Source organism: Lissotriton vulgaris, chromosome 9 (assembly GCF_964263255.1).
Source record: "Lissotriton vulgaris chromosome 9, aLisVul1.2, whole genome shotgun sequence".
NCBI classification, from domain to species: Eukaryota; Metazoa; Chordata; class Amphibia; order Caudata; family Salamandridae; genus Lissotriton; species Lissotriton vulgaris.
In genome coordinates this window covers 493,985,073-494,002,953 of record NC_141697.1, presented here as the reverse complement: position 1 = coordinate 494,002,953, position 17,881 = coordinate 493,985,073, and the positions used below count along the sequence as shown (strand labels likewise).

Genomic DNA, 17,881 nt, shown 5'->3' with positions numbered 1-17,881 from the left:
AGATAAAGAAAGACAAAGTATATAGAAATAAGTGGACAGATAACACGTTAATAACTAAACTAGGCTAGTACAAGGCTCTGTTATTTGAAATGATGGCCTAAAAGGCCATACATTATGGTGTTATATTCTTACCTATTTATGCAGTAATATAAGGGGACATATATCAAGTCTCTTCCTTATTTATCCCAGAATTGGAAACACGGTCAGAAGTTCCTAAAGTGAAAAGATATAATCACAATGGTTCGCATTTTAATGTAAGAACTATTCTAGTATGAGAAATAGGTTTAGTTTAGAGCTATGTTTATGTTAATGTTCCACTATTCTTACCCTAAAATTAGAATTCATAGGTTCCACAAAATAAGGTCCGGATTAAAAGGTGATTGGTAGCGTGGTTATTTATGAATATGTTCGTGCTACCTATGAAATCAACACAAGAAAAGTGTACATAGTATCAATTGAGATCGAGCGTGCTGTACTACTTATACGGGTATAGCCAATAAACTTCTTACCAAAATGAAATAGTTGGGTTCACTTATAAACAGTGACAGCTATTCTGAGGAGCGCAGCTGCAAGTTACGCTAAATGCTGTGGTTGTATTGTAGGCTGTGATGAAAATCCTAGTTAGAAGAGCAATAGTCATTGAATTAAATTACTTAAAAAATAGTACACTATAATATTTGGGCTAATTGTACACAACAAGCACGTAAGTAAGCAAATAAAAACAGACCTTTCTAACCGAAGCCAAATCCTCCTCACCAGCAAAGTTAAATGGGAAATGGCGCCAATAATGAAGTCGGTACGTTCAAGAGGCGTGCAAAGGCGTTTGGCCACACAGGCAAGTCCTGTGGGGCGAGGGCAGGAAGGATTAGTTTAATGGAAAGACTCCAGGGGAGTTCGAGCTGTTGTTTAGTTATATACTGCACACGTTTACATCACACGCTTACCGTAGGCGCCAAGGAGGCGAACGCTCCTTCGGGTGTTGATATTTTAAAATCTAATTCTACGGGATACTTCTCGAGTAAATAAAAAGTTCCTGTTTTAAGAAAAAAGGCGCTTTAGTATACCTAGCGTCAAAATAGAGTTAAAGCATTTAACTATCCTAACATGGTTTAACGATAGCTTACCGGGTGCGCTGAGAATGGCCAGCTGCATCGGGGGTTCTGCCGACGGGTCAGATTGCGAAAATAGAGCAACTCTGATAGGTCGGTTGTGGCGTGTATTTATATGCTTCTTTTCAATTGGAAAACCTGACTGCATGTTTCTTAAAGGGACAGGCTATTATATTCATTGGTTAATCAGTATTGTCAAACGATGAAAACGAAACTAACGATGGAAACAAACCTAATTAGAAGACAACACTGTGCTTCGTGGATAGGATTATTACTCTTGCATGCTATAGGGCATCTAACTAGACTACATAGTTCAAAATATGATACGCAGTCATAGAAATGTTATGTATATAATTAGATTTGTATTGAGGACAAGGGCTATTCTATTGATTCTCTGTGTGTTAAACACACCTTGATATTAAAAAGGACTTTAAGCCATTTTAAGTCAAAGATTCAGAGTAACTAAAAGAGTCTTTAGCCACTTATGAGATGGCATTCTCCCAGGGTAATTCATTGTTGAGCCCATGGGTGAAAGTTTTAAGAGAGAAGATCCAAAAAACTTCGCGTTTTTTTCGTATTTGTTCTCCTCCCTTATTATTTGGGGTATTAATTTTTTCAAGTATACGCCATCGCAGATCAGAAGGGGCATGATTGTAATCATTGTAGTGTACAACTAGGGGTGCAGAAAGTTTTTTAGTCTTGATAGCAGACCTATGCTCTGTAAGCCGAGTTTTTATTGGTCTGGATGTTTCACCCACATACCCCAAATTGCAAGGGCACACGAGCAAATAAACCACATTACTTGTATTACAAGTCCATAGGTCACTGGCTTTGATGTCATAGCCATTTAATTGAAATGACTCTCCTATTAAAATGTCTTTGCATGATTGACAAGATCCGCATCTAGAGGTGCCTTTCACAGGGTTTGCTCCTTGTATAGATTTTTGTATGAATGGGGGTTTTTCAGTGGTCCCTATGTGTCTTGATCTTACGATGAAATCTTTAAGGTTCCTATTTCTACGATGTGCAAACATCGGTTTCTTCAGTTTGGGTTTTGCTTGCTCTATATTTAGCAGATGCCAATTTGCATTAACTATCTGCCTGATAGTTGCATTCATGGTAGAGTGTCGCGTAACACACACCAATTTCCTTTCCTGGGTCTCATTTTTAGGTCTTAGAAGAGCATCCCGATCATAAAATCTAGCTCTTTTGTAAGCTTGCCGGACTAATCGGTGAGGGTAACCTCTGTCGATGAATTTCTTCTTCATTAGTTCTGATTGCATGTCGTAGTCCTTGATGTTAGTACAATTACGTCTTACTCTAAGAAACTGGGAAAAAGGTATTCCGTCTTTTTGGCTCCGAGGGTGGTAACTAGAGAAATGGAGCAAAGTATTCCTCGACGTAGGTTTAGTATATAGATCTACTTCTAGCTTTTTGTCACTATTTCTGATGTATATATCTAGAAATTCGACTTTACTGGTATCAAACCTTGCAGTGAAGTGTAGATTATCGTCTGCGAGGTTGATCCATTCCAAGAATTCCACAAGGGTCTGTTCCCCACTGGTCCAGATGAAAAAAATATCATCAATATACCTGTACCAGTGGGAAACAGACTCGTAGAATGGTGCCATCTCGTTGTAAATGTTACGTGCCTCAAAAAGAGCCATATATATGTTCGCTATCGAGGGGGCCATGGCCGCCCCCATGCTTACACCCTTGATCTGCTGGTACATACGGTTACCAAATTGAAAAACATTCTCCTGTAGCACAATGGACAGACACTCATACACAAATTGTTTATTGCAGGGTATTTGGTGGAGATCTATAAACCACATTGTCGCATCCAAAGCGCCTTTCTGCGGGATGTTACTATATAAAGCCTCAACATCCAATGTTACAAGGAGGTCTTTATTTTCATTAAATGTTAGGTTTTCTACTTTTGCTATAATTTCTCCAGTATCTTTAATATAGGATGGAGATAAAGATATATAAGGTCTCAAGATATTGTCCACATACTTGGAGATAGCTTCAGTCGGGGTACCAATTGTGGACACTATTGGTCGATAAGGGGGGTCCTGTTGATTTTTGTGCATCTTGGGCAAACCATAGATGCATGCTAGTTTACCCTGAGAGGTGTTTAGAAATTCATATTCTTTTTTAGTTATTATTTGTCTGTCTAAGGCTCTCTTGGTGGTTTCACGAATCTTTCTCATTACTTTGTTTGTTGGATCATTCATAACTTCTTTATAGAAAAGGTGGTCATTAAGCATATTAAGCATGTTAGTTTCATATGCCTGACAATCTATAAGGACAATGCCGCCTCCCTTATCGCTACTTTTTATTATTAGGGATTTGTCATTTTTAAAATCACTCAAAGAGTTATGCTCTTCTTTTGTAATGTTATACTTGGATTTTGGTATGAACCTTAAAGCCTGTTCTAATTTGGCAAGCACCACCTTCTCAAAAACCGCCACCTCAGGGCCCACTTGGTCTAAAGATGGTGTAAATGTAGAGGGCAAGGCTACAATATTATTAGTAGTTTCTTCCTGTTCCATTTCTACCCTATCTAGAAAGAATTTTTGCAGTCTTATTTTTCTAAAAAATGAATGAACATCTTGATATAATTCGAAGGAATTGACATTTGCATGGGGTACAAAGGTCAACCCCTTCGATAGTAATGAGATATCTGAAGATTTGAGATTGTGTTTTGATAAATTAAAAATGGGGATCACATCCATTGTCGCTGGTACTGCCGACTGCGAGTCTCCAGATAATGTTGGGGCTGGGGTTCCATTTGATGTTGGTAAGACTGATGTTGTCCTCGGGTTGTTGGTTGAAAACGTACCCTCTGTCTTCCCCGTTTCCCTCCTCGGTACCCTAAAAAAGGCTGACGAGTATTCCTGCGGCCATTTTGGGGGTTATAGTGACCATCGTCCGGGTAGTTTTGCTCATTATCGGATTCAGGATCCGACGAGTCAGTAAAGTTATTTACTCTTGGATGGTTGTAGTTACCATCACCTTGTTGGTTATCAGGTTTATAGAAACCTTCACCTAGGTAGGGGTATGCCCTTTCCAAGGTATAGAATTTTTTATCCTTGGCGAATTTTTCTTGCTTCCTTTTGGTTAAATATTCAGAGAAGGACAGAATATCATTGTTCAGGGATTCAAGTTGTTTGTCTGCGTCTGTTAACACTGTTGACGTTTTAATTTTATTTTCTAGTTCTTCTATTTCTTTTTTAATATCTGACGCTATCTCCTTGGAAGTTGATATAATAAGGATCATTAGATCTCTAGAGCACCTACTAGCTATCAAGCTCCATTTGTGGATAAATGTCTTGACGTCCACAAATAGCCCAGGAATATTCCTGACTCGTAAACCTAAAGGAATGATGGCAGCTTTAAGGTAATTTAACATAAACTCACCATGAGCTTCTATCCTTATTAGTTTCTTTTTTAAGTTTGACAGTTTGACTAGATCGCTATTATTCTGTGGTTTAGACATAAAGTTAGTACCTAATGGTATACTTGTGCCAACAAGGGTAGCAAATTCGTCATCAGAGAAACCAAATGTTTCCATATGAGCCATATTTTATACCTATTTACATAGAATATATGAGATGGAAAAATGAAGAGAAAATAGGGAATCAGATAACAAACTGAGGCAAAGACCTACACAGTTTACACAAAGTGAGCGGTAACTTAATAGATAAAGGAACAAGAAAGGTCCCACACGGAAACCGTGGGTAAAATATTGTAGGTAGCAAGGACCCCCTGATAAGGATAGATATCCTGGGACAGGGTAAACAATATGTGAGAAAAACAATCCCAGGCATAAACTAAGGAGAATACACAATAGATTAAACAAACAAACTAGTTCAGTGGGAAAAATTATTTGTATTTTAATTTGATAAAAAGAGAGATAAAAATTCAACACAGTAATCACAATTGATAAAAAATTGATACAAATGTATTCACAAAACAGATAAAAAGAAAGTTAAATGGTCTCCAGTCAACGCGTTTCGACATATACAATATGTCTTCTTCAGGACATTAACCATCAAAAAGCTCTGTAAGACATAATTATAGCATAAAATTACTATAAAAATTCATTAAAATTAATCTCACATGATTATTACTGAACTAGATTAGAGTTTGTTAGCACATTCTATTGGTAAACAGAAAAAAACTTATTTCATTCCAACTCTGTGATAAAACCGCTCTAACAAGACATCATACATCATACATTTATTTCGTCATAGGCTTACTAATAAAACACCTTATGTACAAGATAATATTCACCTAATCCTATTTAGCGTAAGTTGTAACACAGGGAGAAATATGCTTATAAGATATCCTCTGTTTTAGCCATTTAACATGGTGAACTATTGTTTTAGTTTCAATACAGCTTTGGTTCAAAAAAAGAATTTTCAATGAATTCACAAGCTTGTTCTGTCTTTAACGATGAATGAGTACAAAAAGATGAAAAAGGTATATTTGGTATGAAATATTCAAATGTCTATTACTAAACTTATTATTCAACCAATATAATGATGTCTACTAAAGTAGTGCATGAGGAAAGGTAAAAAGAAAAGATAAAGAAAGACAAAGTATATAGAAATAAGTGGACAGATAACACGTTAATAACTAAACTAGGCTAGTACAAGGCTCTGTTATTTGAAATGATGGCCTAAAAGGCCATACATTATGGTGTTATATTCTTACCTATTTATGCAGTAATATAAGGGGACATATATCAAGTCTCTTCCTTATTTATCCCAGAATTGGAAACACGGTCAGAAGTTCCTAAAGTGAAAAGATATAATCACAATGGTTCGCATTTTAATGTAAGAACTATTCTAGTATGAGAAATAGGTTTAGTTTAGAGCTATGTTTATGTTAATGTTCCACTATTCTTACCCTAAAATTAGAATTCATAGGTTCCACAAAATAAGGTCCGGATTAAAAGGTGATTGGTAGCGTGGTTATTTATGAATATGTTCGTGCTACCTATGAAATCAACACAAGAAAAGTGTACATAGTATCAATTGAGATCGAGCGTGCTGTACTACTTATACGGGTATAGCCAATAAACTTCTTACCAAAATGAAATAGTTGGGTTCACTTATAAACAGTGACAGCTATTCTGAGGAGCGCAGCTGCAAGTTACGCTAAATGCTGTGGTTGTATTGTAGGCTGTGATGAAAATCCTAGTTAGAAGAGCAATAGTCATTGAATTAAATTACTTAAAAAATAGTACACTATAATATTTGGGCTAATTGTACACAACAAGCACGATCTCAATTGATACTATGTACACTTTTCTTGTGTTGATTTCATAGGTAGCACGAACATATTCATAAATAACCACGCTACCAATCACCTTTTAATCCGGACCTTATTTTGTGGAACCTATGAATTCTAATTTTAGGGTAAGAATAGTGGAACATTAACATAAACATAGCTCTAAACTAAACCTATTTCTCATACTAGAATAGTTCTTACATTAAAATGCGAACCATTGTGATTATATCTTTTCACTTTAGGAACTTCTGACCGTGTTTCCAATTCTGGGATAAATAAGGAAGAGACTTGATATATGTCCCCTTATATTACTGCATAAATAGGTAAGAATATAACACCATAATGTATGGCCTTTTAGGCCATCATTTCAAATAACAGAGCCTTGTACTAGCCTAGTTTAGTTATTAACGTGTTATCTGTCCACTTATTTCTATATACTTTGTCTTTCTTTATCTTTTCTTTTTACCTTTCCTCATGCACTACTTTAGTAGACATCATTATATTGGTTGAATAATAAGTTTAGTAATAGACATGTGAATATTTCATACCAAATATACCTTTTTCATCTTTTTGTACTCATTCATCGTTAAAGACAGAACAAGCTTGTGAATTCATTGAAAATTCTTTTTTTGAACCAAAGCTGTATTGAAACTAAAACAATAGTTCACCATGTTAAATGGCTAAAACAGAGGATATCTTATAAGCATATTTCTCCCTGTGTTACAACTTACGCTAAATAGGATTAGGTGAATATTATCTTGTACATAAGGTGTTTTATTAGTAAGCCTATGACGAAATAAATGTATGATGTATGATGTCTTGTTAGAGCGGTTTTATCACAGAGTTGGAATGAAATAAGTTTTTTTCTGTTTACCAATAGAATGTGCTAACAAACTCTAATCTAGTTCAGTAATAATCATGTGAGATTAATTTTAATGAATTTTTATAGTAATTTTATGCTATAATTATGTCTTACAGAGCTTTTTGATGGTTAATGTCCTGAAGAAGACATATTGTATATGTCGAAACGCGTTGACTGGAGACCATTTAACTTTCTTTTTATCTGTTTTGTGAATACATTTGTATCAATTTTTTATCAATTGTGATTACTGTGTTGAATTTTTATCTCTCTTTTTATCAAATTAAAATACAAATAATTTTTCCCACTGAACTAGTTTGTTTGTTTAATCTATTGTGTATTCTCCTTAGTTTATGCCTGGGATTGTTTTTCTCACATATTGTTTACCCTGTCCCAGGATATCTATCCTTATCAGGGGGTCCTTGCTACCTACAATAGTTCATCCAAATGGTGGCATTTTTAGATGCTGTCTTCCTAATGTTGCTGGTGTGATCTAGGATAGAATTGTGGTGAATAGTTTCAAGAGGACATTTTCAAACTTCACCCACATTGGTGTCTCCTCCCCACCAAATTGTACACTGGCAGGTTGCAGTAATCTATTTGGCCGACATGTCACATTTTAGGCTGGACACGCATCCCTCTCTGAGTGTTAGCTGCGTATGGCAAATACAGTTTTATGTTAGCTCTTTAACAGCCTGATTCATCAATCTCCCGTTTTGCGAGGCCCTAATAGCGAATTATAGCGATTCGCTATTAAGGACTCGCAAAACGGGATTCATGTAGGATTAGCAAAATTTATTGCGATTCCTACTGATTCCTTATTTGCGATTAGCAAATTGCTAATCGCAAATAAGGAAAAACTCCCCATTCATTCCTATAGGCCAAAAGGCCCATAGGAATGAATGGGGAGTATTCCTAATTTGCGATTAGCAATTTGCTAATCGCAAATAAGATTGCGATTTGAAGGGTGCCAGGGGTGTCCAAAGGACACCCTGTAGCACCCCTCAAATGCACATTTGAACAGGTGTTGCGCACACACATGTCCAGAGGACATGTGTGAGTGTAACATGCAAAAGAAAAAAATGCACTAAAGTGCTTTTTACTCTTTTTTCGCAATTTACCACCAAGTCAGACTTGGTGGTAAATTGCGACTAAATATTGCGAATTCGCAATTTCCAATTGGTTGATGAATTGGATTTAAGGAATCTCTATTAGAGATTCCTTAAATCCAATTCCTCGCAAATATGCGATTTCGGTAATAGCGATTTTTGCATTTGGGATGATGAATCCCAAATGCAAAAATCGCACTCGCAAACGGCCAGATTCTCAGAATCTGGCCATTTGCGAGCGCAATTCATGTTGATGAATATGGCCGTAAGTTTGCTATATACATTTAGCAAGACATTTCTCCACATTTTGTAAGTAGTCCTTGCTTAATTGGAAAGACAGGCAGCTAAACCAAGTTCTTCTGGAATCGTTGCCACCTTGTCTATACACAAGTGGTACGGTAACTTTTGATAGACCATCTTAAATTGCACTCCTAATCTTTGATTGTTCTCAACCTAGTTTCAGTTCTAGTTCAAAGGCGATCAACCAATACTTCAGGGTCTCTGTTTGTCTTATTGCTAGTTCTTCTTGTTTTCTCCTTTCCAATTTCTTCTTGATCAAGGGCATCATTTCGGTTTGTCACTGTTTAATCTCATCAAGAATTCTATTTTGTTGGTAAGTTTGGAGGGATGTATATATGGGTTACACATTTTAAACACAATATCTGTGTAGAGTAACAATGTAGTGTATGAAATACCATTCAGTATCTCACTGATGTCCGAGTCTTTTAATTGGATATGCCAACAGTTTCAGTTCTATTACAAAAAGAAGCCCGGACAGCCAATCGTGGTACCCCTCAGGGGATGAAGAAATCTTTAGCTGGTCATACAGATTTCCTACTCGCCCAATAACCATCTAAAACCAAATTCCTTAAAGGTCCTTTTAAAGGTCCTGATCGTGAAGGGGCACTTTACATGATTACGTGATCAAATATCTTTTCTGCATCTAATAATACGAGGGCTGACACATTCCTTAGTTTGGAGCTGTCATGTATGTCACTAAAACATAAGGTATTGAATTGATCAGGAGAAGTTTGTAAGTGCACGGTATTAGGGTATTGAACATAACGCAATTGTGTATACCTAGCCATAGTTTTATGTTTGCAGGGCATCCAGGTAAAGAAAAGTGGTGGAATCACACAAACCAAATCTGAGTTCCTTGTGTCTTCATAGTTTAAAAAAATGTAAGGGGCTGGCCAGTTTTCAAGGTTTCCTGCCAACCTCAGCCATATTGCAACACTCTTGCGTGGTAAATATTTGCAATCCTCATCCTGAAAATGTAACTTTGGCACAGTTTTTGCCCCTGCTATTTGATGTGCCAACCCACATATGTTGATGAGTATTAATTTAATAAGCAGATCATTTGTTATGATTGTTTAATTTTATCAAAATGTTTAGATTCCTGTTGTGTCTATATATAAAAAAAAACACTTATTACAAAAACTGCCAAAAAGTCTGACAGAATAATGGGTCTTCCCTTGTTGGTTGTACAAATGACCGCTATCCCTAAACACACATTCTTGTGTATAATTAAAACAAGCATTTTCAATGCAATAGGTCTCGCTTTTAAGAGCGTTTAAGCAATTGGCATTGTAAATGACAATGCCTGTTATTTGTGTTTTAAACCCAACACATATATAAAAGGCATTGTTGGTTTTTTTTTTCAGAACAAAATGTTATTGTTTTCTTGAGAGAGATTGCAAGTAAACCACAGTACTCCGAACACCGGAGGGGCTGTGAGCATATAATCAAAATGCACAGAATAGCAATCAATACAGTAGTTCAAAGAAGCATAATTATTACAACTCTCCCACCCCCCTGCCCCGTATTAACTACCCCCTCCCGGATTCCCACCCTAACCCCTCGCACGATGCCCTCACAGGTCTAGGAAAGAAAATAATTATGAAACGGGTAATGCATACTCTCCCTCACCCAGGTTCTAAATGTATCTGTTCTGTTCTGCATCCACATCGCGCTGTGCTGGCGGCCCCAGCCACAATCCCCTGTATTCCGCCCATCTCTTCCATATTTTATAGTGCTTCCTGGGGCAGCCTCGGGCCTCAAACACTGGACGCTCCAACCCCATACAGTAGTCTAATCCCTTTTTCCATACTCTCACCGGGGGGGGCCTAGGGTCCTTCCAGGAGCGGGCCACATCCCTCTTGGCCACGGTAAGGCAAAAAAGGCAGTAAATGTTGTTTATAAATGTTGCCACCCACTTGTTCCATTACATGGAGAAGGCCCAGCTGCGGCGTACGGGGGCGCTCCCATGGCATTGTTATTTTTAATGCCAATAGCTCAAACTCTCGCAAATGCGAGAGCACTTTAATGTTGGCTGCGCCCTTCCTTTAGGCGATGCTCACCGTATTCAGGTTACAGTGAGCAGCGTCTAAACAAAGGGGCACTGACAATATTAAAGTGAACACTCATATGGTGCGCTTTCACACAAAGCAAAAACACAATAATTGATTTAGAAATGTTCTGTAGTGCAGCTGCTGAAGGGAAAGCGGCCCTCACTATTAATAAAATAAATAAGCGCGACCGCTAATTTGAAAGTGGCCACCTGTAAAATCGTTAAATAAGCTTGGACGCTAAACTGAAAGTGGACTGCGCCATAAATAAAATAATTGAATAAGCATGGCCTCTATAGTTAAAGCGGACAACATAGTAATTTTAATAAAGTAGTCAAAGCGTGCAGCGTGCTGCAATATCCAGCGTGCCCTGATGTCTTGGGTGGAATAGGGGGAAGACCATTAAAGAAAATAGTGCTCACCAACTTATATAGTAGACCATGTAATAACACCAGTAAAAGGTCCATTTGTTATGGGAGGTAACAAATGCAGACAAGATGTTACCAAGGAGAGATTAACAAGCCTACTAACGACTTGGAAGCCAGCGTTTACAAAGGACAATGACACAAGCCAATTAAAAATATGGGCAGAGAGTGGGCGGGGCTTCAAAGCCATACTCCACTACTGCATGCCTTGCACAGCGCGTGCGCTGCACAGGCTCGACCTAAAAATTAATAGATTTCCTTGATAACCAGTTTCTATTCATTGTATTTTTCATGGTCTTGTGATGATCAGTACCCATTGAAAACGGATTGTACTCTACTGCTGAACTGTTGGCTCCTGGTTGTTTTGTACAAAGAAATGTTCTATAGCACTGTGAGAGGCAGAGTCCAGAGAACGCAGAAGCATGTTTTGTGTAGCTCCGCCTGTTAAATAAAACTACTCTCAGCCTACTCAAAGTCTGGAACATGTTTATTGACAAAATGCAAAGGAAGTAGTAACCTCAAAAAAAACCATGCGACTTTGCCCTCAAAAACGTATGGAGTATATAACACTAACACCTCTAGGAATTGTATTACATTTATACCTTCCTTCACATAAGAAAACGAAGGAGTTACATAACTGATAGTGAAACCACTGCAGGCAGTAGCTAAGATAGATTGCCTTGGTTCTCATGAGAAAACAGATGGAAAGACATTGCAGGAGAGATGCAGGGTAGAAATTTCTTTGCAGAACTTAGTGTATTCTAATTTTCTCGCTGAACAGTGCTAAGGTGAAAACGAGGCTTAGGCTTTCGCATACGAAAAGGCCTGCAAATCTTGGTATAACACAGGAGTGCATTAAACATTTGGGTTCAAAATATATTGCTCATGCTAAAGCGGTATTCTAATCGATCTATATTCGTTGTTCACAAGCTTTTTGTACAAGTTGCAAGTGCAAATCGGGACTGTGATTTCTCTTTCCCATCCAGTGAATTCACGATTTTGTGAATGTAATTATTATTATTATTGTATGGTAAGACCTTGACTAGTCTTTTCAGTTGAGCCCTTACGGAATACCAACATTTATCTAGTTTTCATAAATATCTAGCTTTCAAGCTTCATCCAGGATTTCACATTTATATTCTCTCACAAATTGCAAGAAGGTAGAAACTGAAAAATATGAAATAGTGAACACCACTTGCAAAATTGCAAAAGCATTTGTAAAAAACATAATCTCTGCAGGTTGCTCACCCATTACCCAGAGAGAAGCATGCGTTTCTGTCCATTTGAAACGGTTATTAGATAGAATTGGAAAAGTGAACTGATATTCGTCTCTTAACATGGTAATCAGTATGAAGTCTCTAGGTTTGGGACCCCGTCCTGCAGTACTGATCTGTCCCTTTCAATATGCTGTTGAAAAAGGTTGTCTATAATAGACAGCCAATAGCTCTGCCTTGATTGGCCAACTGAGGCTACCACACCCTTAACATACATATATAATGTGAAAAAATGTATGAAAATATTTGACTAAAAGTAGCCTTTATTTTCTTTAAATGTTTATTCCAGGTGAAGTCATAATGGATAAGAACCCAGGAATCACCTCCGTAGTAAATAAGACCAACACGATAGATACCACGTACCGAAATTTTCAAATGGAAATTCTGGCTGGGGATAATAACATGATAACAAAGGTGTGTATGGGTTCTGACTGATTTGGAGGAGAAATGTGAAAGAATATTCTGGATGCTGTAACCACAAACGTCTTTATATTTCCCCTGTTGTATCTCGTTCACACTTTATGTACATATGCTCGAAACATTTAGTCCGTTGTTTGTTTAATATTTGTCGGTTTTGATTGTTTTATAGTGTACATGAGATTTCTTACGGTTTATTTTTTGCCCATACTTGTGATGCTTTCTTGGAAAGGGTAAATGCATTGCTTTTGATTTATGCTTTGTTTGTTGCTATTAACCCATTTTTGTTCCTGAAGGATCCATACTTCCATATACCACGTGAACCCCCCTCTCTGTGGAAATACAGTAAGTTGACGATTTGAGGGTTTATCTAGGAACACTTCTTTTTGTCCTTCTCAGCCTGTGGACATTTACCAAACATACATACAGAGGTTTCATTGTCACATCTATCATTATTGGTGTCCGCATCTAAACCTTTCAGGTCCATTGGTTACTCAGCAGGCAATGCTGAGTGAAGTTTGACTTCTCTATGTAGCTATCATTAATGCTGCTTTTTGTTCAGGTTCAGAGGGACAACGGTCCAAAGCAATTTCGAAAATATACAGTAAGGATAATAAGACAAGCCGTGATGAGCTGCTTATATTTTTATCCAGGTCCAGCCGGACATGGAATTTATTTTCATAACAATAGTGGAATTGTATAATGTATAAGAGACATTTTAGAGAGCACAATCCTGTGCTTTTACCACAGAACAGAGAAGGTGAAGAATAAAGAATAGTTGTAAGGAGAAGAAGATATCGCAGGCAAGAGAGAAGTGAGCAATCTGGACACTTTTAAATTGATGGTACAAGTGTTTTGCCAGAGTAGTACATACAGGAATTTGATACACAATGGCTTTACTGTATAGCTACTATAAAAGGTCGACGTTTCGATCCCGCGCTCAAGGGTACAAGGGGATCATCATCAGGACTGTACAAATTAAGTATGCCTGGTAAAAACAATGATGCGCCTCCTTGATGAGGGGAGGCGTGTACAAGAGTAAACGCTATGTGCTCTTGGGCCGGCCAGCAGTAGGGACCGCTGGAGTACAGTCTGTATATTCTTGCATAAAATAGAATATCCGTCCAAAAATGGACTCCGGGGGGTTTTTGACCGTCAATTAATCAAAACGGCGTTCACAGAGGGAGATGATTGAACACGGCAGTTGTCAGGTGAGCAACCTGTGAGTTTGGGCCAGCGGTCCTAGATAAGGCTCGAATCTGCGGCGTGAAGGAGCGGTGTCCTCGTATACACGGCTGGCTGGTGCAGTGACCCGGTCTTTTTGTTCAGGGCCATTGTGAGTCAGGATGCATGTTACTTTTCCCTTCAGGTGTACATAGCCAACCAACAAACGTTCATGTTGGCCTGATATTCCATCAGTTGCAACACAACAGTTCTAGCTTGTGTGGTGTTGGCAGAGGGCAGCTTGTTGATCCCATTAGTCTCAAAGCTTTCTTCAGGCATGTAGTGTAAATGTTTAGCTAAGAGCAACACCATATTTAGTTAGCTGTAGATAGGCATACTAGTAAGAGACACAGTTGGATCAATGAATGCTATGTTTAGCCATTGCATAATGTTTAATATAGGTCAAGTCTTAAATATCTAACTGGAGTCTAGGGACTTTCTTGCATTACTTCTTGGTACATTAATGCAGAGAGCCTCCCTTTTTTCCAACACTCTACAAAACCTGGTTTGTAGCTCTTTATTTTTAACTTGTGTGATGCTTGCATCATGGGGAACATATTATATTCTCTACTTACAGATTTAGAGCAGCCATTTGCTATTTTACCTTGGAACATTCACCTTGACTTGAAACTTTGTGACTCGCAACTTGAATTTTCCCATTGGAGTTTTTTGGGTGTCACCATTTCTTTCTATTGGCTGTATGTCCTTCTGTATGCACTTGAATGGACGAGGAACTGTTTGAAAGACAGTGAGCATCCAGGTAGGAATGGGGCACACGCGCTGATATAACTTCTGGAAAATGGATGCTACAGAAAAGCCAGTCATTTTTGCTTCTTGTAACATCCATTTTCGGATTACTTTGTCTGCACTTTCTCACTGGTTCACAAACCTGCTGTGGCAAAGCTGACTGTGCGCAGTACAATAGTCGCCAGTACTTGTTTTGTTTTCCGGTCCAGAGTTAATAAGGACCAGATTTGTGACGCATAGGTCTCGAGTGCCAAATTAATATCTTGTTGTGCAGGCGAGCTGTTTCTGATCCACTGGGGTCTTAGTTACTGCATCCCTGAGTCTTTGCATTTTTAACAAGTGGAGAGCAACAGTGATTCTGAATGAAAGGATTTGTAGATGTGCTGTTTGCATTCCCTTCACAGAAGAATGTCCTGTTATTTAGCAGGGGCATTTTGAGTGAGTCAACTTAATGAATCCTGTCATCTGCCATATAAAAGATAGCATGTGCAGTTTAACTTGACGAGAGTGAGAGAGCACAGTATCACCCACCCCACCCCACCCCACCCTCTGGGCACTCTCGCTCTGCTGAAATCTTAAAGATCGGCTATAGTCCGCATCATATGGAGCCCTGTTGGCTAGTTAAAAATGCATGCAAAGGTTTTGTATAGTGCCTTCGTCTAAAGTAGCCTTCTGTAAATTGTACTGTAAATAAAAGCTCTGATTGGCTTCTATGTGATTTTTAATTTTTTAGGTTAGAGAAAACAACATCAGCTATGAATTTGATTTTTCCAAAGTCTACTGGAATCCACGGCTGAGCACCGAACACGAACGGGTCATTGGGTTGCTGAAGTCTGGTGACATACTCTTTGATGTGTTTGCTGGGGTTGGTCCTTTCGCCATCCCTGCTGCCAAGAAAAACTGCACAGTATTTGCCAATGATCTTAATCCAGAATCCCACAAATGGCTGTTGCATAATTGCAAATTGAACAAAGTGGATAAAAAAGTACAGACATTCAACATGGATGGTCGTGATTTTATCACTGGGACAGTGAAAGAACAATTAGCTCAACAGTTGGTGCTGCCACCAGAGGAAAGAAAAAACTCTGTGCATATTGTGATGAATTTGCCAGGGTTGGCTGTTGAGTTCTTGGATGCTTTTCAGGGTCTCTTAGATGAACAACCAAGCAAAAACATCATCCTTCCCACTGTGCACTGTTACAGCTTCTCAAAAGATGATAATCCTGCTAGCGACATAAGGCGGAGAGCTGAAGCTTTTATGGGCGCCTCTATCGAGGAATGTTGTTCCATCCATCTTGTGCGAAACGTTGCACCAAATAAGGAAATGATGTGCATTAGTTTTAGGATCCCTGCAAGGGTCGTCTACAAGAATTATTGTGCAACACCAGGTAAGTCTGTTACCAAAAACCTGTTGTAAAATGTTTCAATCTGTAGAGAAAAAAAAGCATGCACGTTTTAGTGACCTTCTCTGAAGGTTCAGAATATCGACCTATGTTTAAAAAATGTAGTCATGCGTGAATCAAATCCTTCTTAATGAATTAGCAGATGGACTATTGCCCGCATTCTGTTTCATTGCAGGTCAAATAGTGTGCATGCTCAATTTGTGAAGGTTTGTTCACAAAAGGATAATTCAGCCTCTACAAGGAAATGTGTGGGTCAGTTATGACTTGTTTGGGGTTTGATTAGCTGTCAGCTAGAGCCTATTAGACATTCATAACTTCAATACATTGGCAGTGAAAAGAGTGTTGAGGCCGTGTGGCAGCAGTAGCAGGTGCACACTACTCTTTCCCCTTCTGATATTGCATTCACCGGGCTCCCAAAACACTGCAGAAAAACATTGTCCATATGGGGCAGGTAGTCCCCTATACACCCAATTTGCATCTAGCCGGGAATGCCGGCCATGAGTTTTGCGCGAGGTGGCTGATATTTCCGATGGACGACATTACAGAAAGGTTGTAAGTTTGGTCGTTTCAGTGGGGACTGACCTCGAAAATCTGTGCTTCACCCATTCCACCTGGGTCAGTCAGAATAGCAGTCAGTTCCATTATGCTGGGAAGAGGGCGGGGACGGCAGAGGTCAAAAGTGGAAGCGTCATATTTGCCTACAATTGTCTATGAAATTAAAGTTATGCGGTGGAGGGCACACCCCCACTCTATCCATTTGAATTGCATAATTAAATGCTTTTTCTTTTTATAGCAGGTTTAACCTGTTCTCCCTTTTTAAAACATGCCTTCCAAATGTTCCTATTTAAGAAAATGTAATTTTGCCTCTGCTTCTGTTTTCATTTGTTTTTACATATTCAGAACATATTACTACACGGTTATTATTTTAAACTTCCGTTAACTTTTTATTTTATACTTTTCTGCAGAAAGTACAGATGAGCCATTGTCTAAGCGTCTTCGAAGAGACGAAGAGAGCAATGAAAATACATCTAACTGATTCAGTATATCATTTATAGTTCTAAGATTCTGAAAAAGTTGAATATATATGAAACACAAAGATGTTTTTTTCAAGCTATGGGGTTTTGCTCTTCTCTAATAGACTACAAATGTGTGCTCCTATGCTCTACCTACAGGAATGAAACATGTTTGGAAAGGGTGCAGACTATCAAAATGTATAACAGTTTGAATTTCAAATTTTGTTTTTGGAATTAATTTAATGATGCAAAAGGTTGTTGATGACATAAGCGCTTTACTCTGATTAAATGTATTCATTGATAGCTATGCCGTTTTCACATAACCAGGTATCTTATTCTTTCAGTGCAATATCTACTGACAGGCTAAGGGTGCCTACCCTGAATGCCATCTTTAGAGTAAACTCACCTGTACCGATAACATTTTTACATCTATTTTCTGTTAGTGGCTTTAAAAGGTAATATAATTTCCAATATGTTTAAGTTGTGGCTAAGTGGAACTTTAGGTTCAGAGCTAATGCGATAGATAAAATTAAAAAAAGAACAAATGATGGGCAAAATGCTGAACAAATCAAACATTCACCCCAGTCACAGTTCTGGGTTTAATCCGTCATTTATTTGCTCCCCACACCACTCCAGTTTGGACCCAGCCATA

The 17,881-nt window shown here is 38.3% G+C and overlaps 1 protein-coding gene across 1 annotated transcript in view; it reads left to right on the top strand.

Moving 5' to 3' along the window:
- TRMT5 (tRNA methyltransferase 5) overlaps nucleotides 1-17,536 on the top strand; it is a 47,758-nt gene extending 30,222 nt beyond the window's left edge. The window contains exons 4-6 of the mRNA XM_086937954.1: nucleotides 12,715-12,839; nucleotides 15,547-16,201; nucleotides 17,182-17,536. Of these exons, the coding sequence (XP_086794080.1) occupies nucleotides 12,715-12,839; nucleotides 15,547-16,201; nucleotides 17,182-17,252 (851 nt within the window). The 3' untranslated portion in view covers nucleotides 17,253-17,536. The remainder of the gene's footprint in view (nucleotides 1-12,714; nucleotides 12,840-15,546; nucleotides 16,202-17,181) is intronic.
- Nucleotides 17,537-17,881: the final 345 nt, after the last annotated feature.